At 42.7% G+C, this 11,505-nt stretch overlaps 1 protein-coding gene across 1 annotated transcript in view; it reads left to right on the top strand.

Annotated features, from left to right (window-relative positions):
* Nucleotides 1-11,505, top strand: part of myom1a (myomesin 1a (skelemin)) — a 98,342-nt gene that overhangs the window by 62,283 nt on the left and 24,554 nt on the right. Inside the window, exons 25-29 of the mRNA XM_045714357.1 lie at nt 1,220-1,356; nt 5,689-5,833; nt 6,170-6,229; nt 6,334-6,401; nt 11,375-11,500. Coding sequence (XP_045570313.1) covers nt 1,220-1,356; nt 5,689-5,833; nt 6,170-6,229; nt 6,334-6,401; nt 11,375-11,500 — 536 coding nt within the window. The remainder of the gene's footprint in view (nt 1-1,219; nt 1,357-5,688; nt 5,834-6,169; nt 6,230-6,333; nt 6,402-11,374; nt 11,501-11,505) is intronic.

Raw genomic sequence — 11,505 nt, 5'->3', positions numbered from 1 at the left:
CCCCCTGTCTCTCCTCCTCTCACTCTGTCCCTCGGTCCCTCCTCCTCTCACTCTGTCCCCATGTCCCTCCTCCTTCACTCTGTCCCCATGTCCCTCCTCCTCTCATTCTGTCCCCCGGTCCCTCCTCCTCTCACTCTGTCCCCATGTCCCTCCTCCTTCACTCTGTCCCTCGGTCCCTCCTCCTCTCACTCTGTCCCCATGTCCCTCCTCCTTCACTCTGTCCCCCTGTCTCTCCTCCTCTCACTCTGTCCCCATGTCCCTCCTCCTCTCATTCTGTCCCCCGGTCCCTCCTCCTCTCACTCTGTCCCCATGTCCCTCCTCCTTCACTCTGTCCCCCGGTCTCTCCTCCTCTCACTCTGTCCCCCTGTCTCTCCTCCTTCACTCTGTCCCCCTGTCTCTCCTCCTCTCACTCTGTCCCCATGTCCCTCCTCCTCTCATTCTGTCCCCCTGTCTCTCCTCCTCTCACTCTGTCCCCATGTCCCTCCTCCTTCACTCTGTCCCCCGGTCTCTCCTCCTCTCACTCTGTCCCCCTGTCTCTCCTCCTCTCACTCTGTCCCCCTGTCTCTCCTCCTCTCACTCTGTCCCCCGGTCTCTCCTCCTCTCACTCTGTCCCCATGTCCCTCCTCCTTCACTCTGTCCCCCTGTCCCTCCTCCTCTCACTCTGTCCCCCTGTCTCTCCTCCTCTCACTCTGTCCCCCGGTCTCTCCTCCTCTCACTGTGTCCCCCTGTCTCTCCTCCTCTCACTCTGTTCTCACTCTGTCCCCCGGTCTCTCCTCCTTCACTCTGTCCCCATGTCTCTCCTCCTTCACTTTGTCCCCATGTCCCTCCTTCTCTCACTCTGTCCCCCGGTCCCTCCTCCTCTCACTCTGTCCCCATGTCTCTCCTCCTCTCACTCTGTCCCCATGTCTCTCCTCCTTCACTCTGTCCCCATGTCTCTCCTCCTTCACTCTGTCCCCATGTCCCTCCTTCTCTCACTCTGTCCCCATGTCCCTCCTCCTCTCACTCTGTTCTGATGCTGTCCCCCTGTCTCTCCTCCTCTCACTCTGTCCCCCGGTCTCTCCTCCTCTCACTCTGTCCCCATGTCCCTCCTCCTCTCACTCTGTCCCCCGGTCTCTCCTCCTTCACTCTGTTCTGACGCTGTCTCACTGTATCTCCACCCCTCACTCTGTCTCTCTTCTCACTCTGTTCTGACTGTCCCCTTGTCTCTCCTCCTCCCCAGTCATTCCCTTCAAGACTCAGATGGCCATGGAGCTCCTGGAGAAGGGTCGTGTGAGGTTTTGGACCCAGGTTGAGAAGTTCACCGCTGGCTGCCATGTGGACTATGTCTTTAACGATGTGATCGTAGAGAACGGAGAGGTGAGGAAACAAACATCACAGTCAGAAAACACACTCACACACACATTATGGTCAGAATACACACACACACACACACACACACACACACACACACACACACACACACACACACACACACACACACACACACACATCTCAATCAGAACACACGCACACATTATGGTCAGAATACACACACACACACACACGCACACACACATCTCAATCAGAACACACTCACACACACATTATGGTCAGAATACACTCACTCACACATTATGGTCAGAATACACACACACACACACACACATCTCAATCAGAACACACTCACACACACATTATGATCAGAACACACACACTCACACACAGGGGCGAAAATCTGATATCAACTTTGGAGGGGACAATTACATTAAATTTTCTCAAGAGCAATTCCTGAGGGGGACACCAAAAGTAGTGCTGTAACACATAGCCTACATTGTAATATGGTAAATGTATATTGAGGAACCAAAGAAATGAGGTGTTTGCCGTACTCCTAACTACCGGTACCCAAAACTACACAACTAATCACAACAGCAATACCATTGCCTTTAACCTCTATGGGCTAGGTGGGACGCAGGCGTCCCCCCCGTGGTGCACTCCATCAACAGCAGGTGCATTTCAAGAGCGGCAAATTTGAATCCAAATAAATGTCAAAATTCAAATTTTTCAAACATACAACTATTTTACACCCTTTGAAAGATAAACATCTCCTTAATCTAACCACGTTTTACGATTTCAAAAAGGTTTTACGGCAAAAGCATAAATTTAGAGTATGTTAGGACAGTACATTTACAAGAGTTGTGTGTAATGTTTTGTCAATTCAAAGACAGGGTCACCAAAACCATAAAACCAGCTAAAATGATGCACTAACCTTTTACAATCTCCATCAGATGACACTCCTAGGACATTATGTTAGACAATGCATGCATTTTTAGTTCTATCAAGTTCATATTTATATCCAAAAACAGCGTTTTACTATGGCATTGATGTTGAGGAAATCGTTTCCTCCAATAACCGGCAGTCAAGTCAGCATCACAAATTAAATAATTAAAATTAGAAAACATTGGTAAAATATTATATTGTCATTTAAAGAATTATAGATTTACATCTCTTGAACGCAATCAACTTGCCAGATTTAAAAATAACCTTACTGGGAAATCACACTTTGCAATAATCTGAGCACTGCGCCCAGAAAAATACGCGTTGCGATACAGACTAGTCGTCATGTTGGGGAGATCTAAAATCGAAAATACTATGTAAATAATCCATTACCTTTGATTCTCTTCATCAGATGTCACTTCCAGGTATCACAGGTCCATAACGAATGTAGTTTTGTTCAAAAAAGCTCATCATTTATGTCCAAAAATCTCCGTCTTGTTAGCACATGATCTAAGCCCGCCGGACTTCACTTCATGAACGAGGGGGAAAAAATATATTTACGTTCGTTCAAACATGTCAAACGTTGTATAGCATAAATCATTAGGGCCTTTTTAACCAGAACATGAATAATATTCAAGGTGGACGAATGCATTCTCTTTTATAACGTATTGGAACGAGGGTACCCAACATGAACTCGCGCGCCAGGTGTCTAATGGGCCATCATCGTTCCATGGCTCTTGTTCGGTCAGATCTCCCTCCAGAAGACTCAAAACACTTTGTAAAGGCTGGTGACATCTAGTGGAAGCAATAGGAAGTGCCAAAATATTCCTCAGCCCCTGTGTTTTTCAATGGCATAGGTTTAAAGTTAATACAACACATCAGGTATCCACTTCCTGTCAGAAAATGTCTCAGGGTTTTGCCTGCCAAATGAGTTCTGTTATACTCACAGACACCATTCAAACAGTTTTAGAAACTTTAGAGTGTTTTCTATCCATATATAATAAGTATATGCATATTCTAGTTACTGGGTAGGATTAGTAACCAGATTAAATCAGGTACATTTTTTTTATCCAGCCGTGCAAATACTGCCCCCTAGCCCTAACACGTTAACAAATCTTAGTTCAGTCACCAGTTTAAGTTGAGAGTGGGGGTATCCATGGCATTTTCCAATTATGTTCCTATTTTACACGTCAAAAAAATTGAGAACCTTTCATAATGTTGCCAAACAAAGACTCAACAAACTTACCTGAGACTCCCTGTCTCTGCCAGTCTGTCCCTGCATATCTGTCCCCAACTCTGCTGTCTGTGTGCCATCTGTTGCCTGCTCTGCCTAATGACATCATTGTGAAACATTTCCATTAGAATTTCATTTCTTTCTTATGAACATTTTATCAACTAGTCTTTGAGATATTAGGCTACTAGGGTTCTTACTATGCGTTTTGGTGTATTGAAAAATACTCTGATGTCCGTCTTTTATTTTTCTGCCATTTTTCTACCTGGCTGGCTGGCTGGCTGGCTACACACACAGTGTGTAGGTTATTTACAGTAGGAGATGGGCTTCTATCATCTTCAATCATTCTATTTGGGCTTCGATCTAAAAGGTAGCTAGCAAATGTGAAACGGATTAAAATGACAAGAGTTGACAGCTGTATGAGTTCACCATTTACACAACATATGCTGCAACCTTTTGTAATTTTAATAGTTTGTTTCATATTGGCTGGCTTCCAACAATAGCTGAATTTGCAAAGCTAGCGAGCACCAATTCAGTTTCAGTGGTGTTTGCTATAATCTTTGCTACCCGGGTTAAATAAAGGTGAAATAAAATAAATAAATAAAACTTCCCTTGCGACAATTTAGCATTTGCAACGAGACCATTAAATATATTTAAGACAATGGTAGAAGAGAGTGTAGTTCTGTTCAGTTTGGATTTCAGTTTATCGCTAACCTCATCACAGGGACTTTGAAGCACTAACTTACATCATCTGCATGCTGATCTTGGAATAAATTGACGATAGCAAAGATTCCATCTTTGACGACGCCACATAAATGGAATAGGTACTAGCTAGCTTAAGAGTTAATATTTGCGCGCTAGCTCTGCATATTCAGCTAGTGTGTGTGCGCGATTGACTGGATTAACCTCACGTCAGTTACGTGCATTGAGTGCCTTTCAGACAGTAGATACGACCTCTCTGTTACCTAGCAAGCTAAGGAACTGGCAGTGGATCAAACCATTGGGAGGCAAAGGGTGGGGGGGTCGCAATCTTTTGAAACTTAAAAACGAGCTATTAAGTGTCTATAATCAGCACAATTGCTTTCATTGCGTATTATTAAATATTATTTAAATTACATAGTTATGTTTCAGTGATATATTGGGGGGGACAAATCATATTTTTCCCAGGATGGGGGGGTCGTGTCCCCCCCGTCCCCCCCGGGATTTCCGCCCCTGCTCACACACACATCTCAATCAGAACACACGCACACACACACACACATTATGGTCAGAATACACACACACACACACACACACACACACACACACACACACACACACACACACCTCAATCAGAACACACACACACACATATTTATTTTATTTTTATTTCACCTTTATTTAACCAGGTAGGCAAGTTGAGAACAAGTTCTCATTTACAACTGCGACCTGGCCAAGATAAAGCAAAGCAGTTCGACAACATACAAAAACACAGAGTTACACATGGAATAAAACAAACATACAGTCAATAATACAGTAGAAAAATAAGTCTATATACAATGTGAGCAAATGAGGTGAGATAAGGGAGGTAAAGGCAATAAAGGCCATGGTGGCAAAGTAAATACAATATAGCAAGTAAAACACTGGAATGGTAGATTTGTAGTGGAAGAAAGTGCAAAGTAGAAATAGAAATAATGGGGTGCAAAGGAGCAAAATAAATAAATACAGTAGGGGAAGAGGTAGTAGTTTGGGCTAAATTATAGATGGGCTATGTACAGGTGCAGTGATCTGTGAGCTGCTCTGATAGCTGGTGCTTAAAGCTAGTGAGGGAGATATGAGTCTCCAGCTTCAGAGATTTTTGTAGTTCGTTCCAGTCATTGGCAGCAGAGAACTGGAAGGAAAGGCAACCAAAGGAGGAATTGGCTTTGGGGGTAACCAGAGAGATATACCTGCTGGAGCGTGTGCTACAGGTGGGTGCTGCTATGGTGACCAGCGAGCTGAGATAAGGGGGGACTTTACCTACCAGGGTCTTGTAGATGACCTGGAGCCAGTGGGTTTGGCGACGATTATGAAGCGAAGGCCAGCCAACGAGAGCGTACAGGTCGCAGTGGTGGGTAGTATATGGGGCTTTGGTGAGATATATATATATATACACACTTGTAAGAACACTCCCAAGCGAGCATGTTCTCACATGTAGATTTCTGTGTCACATTTCCCTCCTCTAGAAATACCAAATGAACTTTGACAAGAACTCAGGCATCATTGAGATGTTCATGGACTCTCTCGCGGTCACCGACGAGGGAACATTCACCTTTAACCTCGTGGATGGGAAGGCCAAGGGGTCCACCAGCCTGGTGCTGATTGGAGAAGGTAAGGCCACACTCCACCTGTTACCATGACTGCCACCACAGGGGTTCGGTCACCATCCCTACGGGTGTGGCTCTGATAGCAGTGACATGTTGTGTCCTCCAGGGGGCAGGAGACGACCAGTAGTGTTTAGACTCAAACTGCATGTTCATCTGATGGCTTTGGTGTAGTGTAGGTTCCTATTCTGACAACTGTCTGGGAGGAGTGTTGTAGTGGTGAAATATGGCCGTGTTCCTATAGGTTCCTATTCTGACAACTGTTTATTATTTATTTACTTTTATTTATTATTATATTATTATTATTATTATATTTGTTTATTATGTGTAACTTCTTCTCCAGAGTTCAGAGAGCTCCAGAAAAAGTCTGAGTTTGAACATGCTGAATGGATCAGAAGACAAGGTGTGGAATATATTGTTTTGCACATATCATGTTGTTAGATGATTGATATTATGCTGCTGCAGAGTGCTGTCCAGTAGCGGTATTAACTCTGTTGTCTTTCTCAGGTCCTCACTTCGTGGACTACCTTGGTTTCCAGGTTACCCCAGAATGCAACGTGCTGCTGAAGGCCACGGTAAGGTTCTATAACAGAAAGGTTCTATGGCGGTAAGGTTCTATCTATGACGGCAGGGTTCTATCTATGACGGTAGGGTTCTATCTATGGCGGTAAGGTTCTATCTATGGCGGTAGGGTTCTATCTATGGCGGTAGGGTTCTATCTATGGCGGTAGGGTTCTATCTATGGCGGCAAGGTTCTATCTATGACGGCAAGGTTCTATCTATGACGGCAGGGTTCTATCTATGACGGCAGGGTTCTATCTATGACGGCAGGGTTCTATCTACGACGGCAGGGTTCTATCTACGACGGTAGGGTTCTATCTACGGCGGTAGGGTTCTATCTACGGCAGTAGGGTTCTATCTACGGCGGTAGGGTTCTATCTACGGCGGTAGAGTTCTATCTACGGCGGCAGGGTTCTATCTATGGCGGTAAGGTTCTATCTATGACGGTAGGGTTCTATCTATGGCGGTAGGGTTCTATCTATGGTGGCAGGGTTCTATCTATGGCGGTAAGGTTCTATCTATGACGGTAGGGTTCTATCTATGGCGGTAGGGTTCTATCTATGGTGGTAGGGTTCTATCTATGGCGGTAGGGTTCTATCTATGATGGTAGGGTTCTATCTATGGCGGTAGGGTTCTATGGCGGTAGGGTTCTATCTATGGCGGTAGGGTTCTATCTATGGCGGTAGGGTTCTATCTATGGCAGCAGGGTTCTATCTATGGCGGTAAGGTTCTATCTATGACGGTAGGGTTCGATCTATGGCGGTAGGGTTCTATCTATGGCGGCAGGGTTCTATCTATGGCGGTAAGGTTCTATCTATGACGGTAGGGTTCTATCTATGACGGTAGGGTTCTATCTATGGCGGTAGGGTTCTATCTATGGCGGTAGGGTTCTATCTATGGCGGTAAGGTTCTATATACAGTACCATTCAAAAGTTAGGACACACCTATTAATTCCAGGGTTTTTCTTTATTTTTACTATGTTGGAAAAGCATTCCTCATGATGCTGCTTGAGAAAATGCCAAGAGTGTGCAAAGCTGTAATCAAGGCAAAGGATGGCTACTTTGAAGAATCTTAAATATATTCTCATTTGTTTAACACTTTTTTGGTGACTACATGATTCCATATGTGTTATTTCATAGTTTTGATGTCTTCACTGTTATTCTACAATGTAGAAAATATGCTTTTCCAACATAGTAAAAATAAAGAAAAACCCTGGAATGAATCGGTGTGTCCTAACTTTTGACTGGTACTGTATGATGGTAAGATCTATCTATGACTAGGGTTCCATCTATGACTAGGGTTCTATCTATGACTAGGGTTCTATCTATGACTAGGGTTCTATCTATGACTAGGGTTCTATCTATGATGGTAGGCTTCTATCTATAACAGGACAGTTATATGATAGTAAGAACCTTACAGTCATAGATAGGTTCTATCTATGAAATCTGGGTTATATACATAACATAAAGGTTCTATGACGATACGGTTCTATTTATGATGGTACGGTTCTATTTATGATGGTAAGGTTCTGTTTATGATGCTAAGGTTCTGTTTATGATGGTAAGGTTCTATTTATGATGGTAAGGTTCTATCTTTGATGGTAAGGTTCTATCTTTGATGGCAAGGTTCTATCTATGATGGTAAGGTTCTATCTATGACAGTAAAATGTATTGAAAATGAAATACAGAAATATCTCATTTAAATTAGTATACACAACCCTGAGTTAATACTTTGTAGAAGCAGTTTCGGCAGGGATTACAGCTGTGAGTCTGTCTGGGTAAGTCTCTAAGACCTTTCCACACCTGGATTGTGCAACATTTGCCACTTATTGATTTTCAAAATTCTTCAAGCTCTGTCAAATTGGTTGTTGGTCATTGCTAGACAACCATTTTCAGGTCTTGCCTTAGATTATTTTAGTAGGATTAATTCAAAACTGTAAATCGACCACTTTGGAGCAACTCCAGTGTAGATTTTGCCTTGTATAGATTTTTGGTTATTGTCCTGCTGAAAGGTGAATTCATCTCCCAGTGTCTGGTGGAAAGCAGACTGAACCAGGTTTTCCTCTAGGGTTTTGCCTGTGCTTAGCTGCATTCCGTTTCTGTTTTATCATAAAAAAACTCCCACGTCTTTAACGAACACAAGCATACCCATAACATGATGCAGCCACCACTATGCTTGAAAATATGGAGAGTGGTACTCAGTAATATGTTGCATTTGGTTTGTCCCAAACATAACACTTTGTATTCATGACAAAAAGTTAATTGCTTTGCCACATTTTTTTGCTGTATTACTTTAATGCCTTGTTGCAAACAGGATACAGAATTTTTTATATTTTTATCCTGTACAAGCTCCTTTTCACTTGGTCAGTTAGGTTAGTATTGTGGAGTAACTACAATCTTGTTGACCCATCCTCAGTTTTCTCCTGTCACAGCCATTAAACTCTGTAACTCTGTAACCATTGGCCACATGGTGAAATCCCTGAGTGGTTTTCCTTCCTCTCCAGCAACTGAGTTAGGAAGGACAGCTCTATTCATTGTAATGTAATTAATAACTTCAGCATGCTCAAAGGGATATTCAATGTCAGATTATTTTTTTACCCATCTACCAAGTGGTGCCCGTCTTTGCGAGGCTTTGGAAAACATCCCTGGTCTTTGTGATTGAATCTGTGTTTGAAATTCACTGCTAGACTGAGGGACCTTACAGATAATTGTATGTGTGGGTTACAGAGGTAGTCATTCAAAAAGCATGTTAAACACTATCATTGCACATAGTGAGTCCAAGCAAATGTTGACTCCTGAACTTATTTAGGCTCAACTTTACAAAGGGGTTGACTACTTATTGAATCAAGCCATTTAAACATTTACATTTTTTATTAATTTGTAAAAATGTGAAAAAAATACAAAACCTAATTTCTCTTTGTGTGTAGGGCAGGGACCCCAAATCTGAATTTAATCTATTTTAAATTGAGGCTGTAACACAAGAAAATGTGGAAAAAGTCAAGGGGTGTGAATACATTCTGAAGGGATTGTATCTATGACGATAAGATTCTACCTATAACAGAAAGAACCCTACCATCATAGATGTTTTAGCTCATCTTAGATAGAACCCTACCATCATAGAATCCTTACCACCGTTATATCTATGATGTTAAGCTTATACAGTGCATACGAAAACCTTAGTCACGGATATAACTTCACCTTGTCTTGATCTTTCATAGAACCTTACCTTCACAGATAGAACCCTAACATAATACATAGAACCCTACCATCACAGATAGAACCTTACCATCAGATAGGACCCTAGAGTAATAGATAGAACCCTACCATCGAAAATAGAGCCTTAACATCACAGATAGAACCCCACCGTCATAGACAAAAACCTTAGTCACAGATATAACTTCACCTTGTCTTGAGCTTTCATAGAACCTTACCTTCACAGACAGAACCCTAACATAATACATAGAACCCTACCATCACAGATAGAATTTGAGCATCATAGCTAGAACCCTAGAGTAAAAGATCATTACCATCATAGATAGAACCCATCATCATAGACAGAACCCTACCATCATAGATAAGACCCTAGAGTAACAGATAGAACCCTACCATCAAAAATAGAACCCTACCGTCATAGACAAAACCTTAGTCACAGATATAACTTCACCTTGTCTTGATCTTTCATAGAACCACTGTCATTGATAGAACCTTACCTTCACAGATAGAACTCTAACAGCATACATAGAACCTTACCATCATAGACAGAACCCTAGAGGCATAGATCCTTACCATCATAGATACAACCCTACCGTCTTGATCCATCATTGAACCCTACCATCATAGAGAGAACCCTACCGTCATATATTGAACCTTAACATCATAGATAGAACCTTGATTTGATCTTTCATAGAACCATATCGTCATTGATAGAACCCTATCTTCTTGAGCCATCATGGAACCCTACCATCATAGATGACGTTAAGGTTCTATCTGTGACGGTGAGGTTCCATCTATGACGGTTAGGATCTATAACAGAAAGTTTTTTTACTGTGGTAAGGTTCTATCTATGATGTTAGGGTTCTATCTATAACAGAATGGTTAGAAGATAAAAACCTTACACTATAAAACATATATATTATAGATCCTTACCATCACAGATAGAACCCTACTGTTACAGACAGAACCCTTAAACGGTGTCCTGACACTGTGATCACTAAAGATCCCATAGCACTTATTGTAAGAGTAGCTGTGTTAACCCTGGTGTCCTGGCTAAATTCTGGCCCTCATACCATCATGGCCACCTAATCATCCCCAGCATTGAAATCTATTGTGAATGTATTGTAATGTTTTTCAAATTATAACTGCCTTATTTTTGCTGGACTCCAGAAAGAGTAGCTGCTGCCTTGACAGGAACTAATGGGGATCCATAATAAACCCCAGGAAGAGTAGCTGCTGCCTTGACAGGAACTAATGGGGATCCATAATAAACCCCAGGAAGAGTAGCCGCTGCCTTGGCAGGAACTAATGGGGATCCATAATAAACCCCAGGAAGAGTAGCCGCTGCCTTGGCAGGAACTAATGGGGATCCATAATAAACCCCAGGAAGAGTAGCCGCTGCCTTGGCAGGAACTAATGGGGATCCATAATAAATACAAATACAAAACAACCGACATGTTCGTGAGAGTCTCAGCTTTCGATGGTGGGGTCATACAGACGTTTTCATGAGAAGACCGATTTTCGGGATGTCTCCTAGTCTGATGAACACCACTGTAGCTCTGTAACCTTTCACCACAGATGGGATGTCTCCTAGTCTGATGAACCCCACTGTAGCTCTGTAGCTCTGCCACCTTCCTCCGACATCAGAGGATGTGGTGGATTGAGATGCAACCCATGCAAAAAGACCGATATCTTTATCTGAAACTGATGGATTTGTGCTATTTAGATCGGGGGTCTATTAAGCTGACGGTGTCTCTGTGTGTCTCTCCCTGTAGATAGGAAACATCAGGCCAGAGACAGAGATCAGATGGTACAAAGACGGAATGGAGATTGAAGAGGATGATGCTGATTACAAGAAGATTGAGATGAAGGACGTAGTGTTGATCTTCAACATTGGAAAGGTCAG

This window comes from Salmo salar, chromosome ssa03, assembly GCF_905237065.1.
Source record: "Salmo salar chromosome ssa03, Ssal_v3.1, whole genome shotgun sequence".
Lineage (NCBI taxonomy): Eukaryota > Metazoa > Chordata > Actinopteri > Salmoniformes > Salmonidae > Salmo > Salmo salar.
The sequence above is the reverse complement of the archived record's forward strand: the minus strand, read 5'-3'. Positions and strand labels throughout refer to the sequence as shown.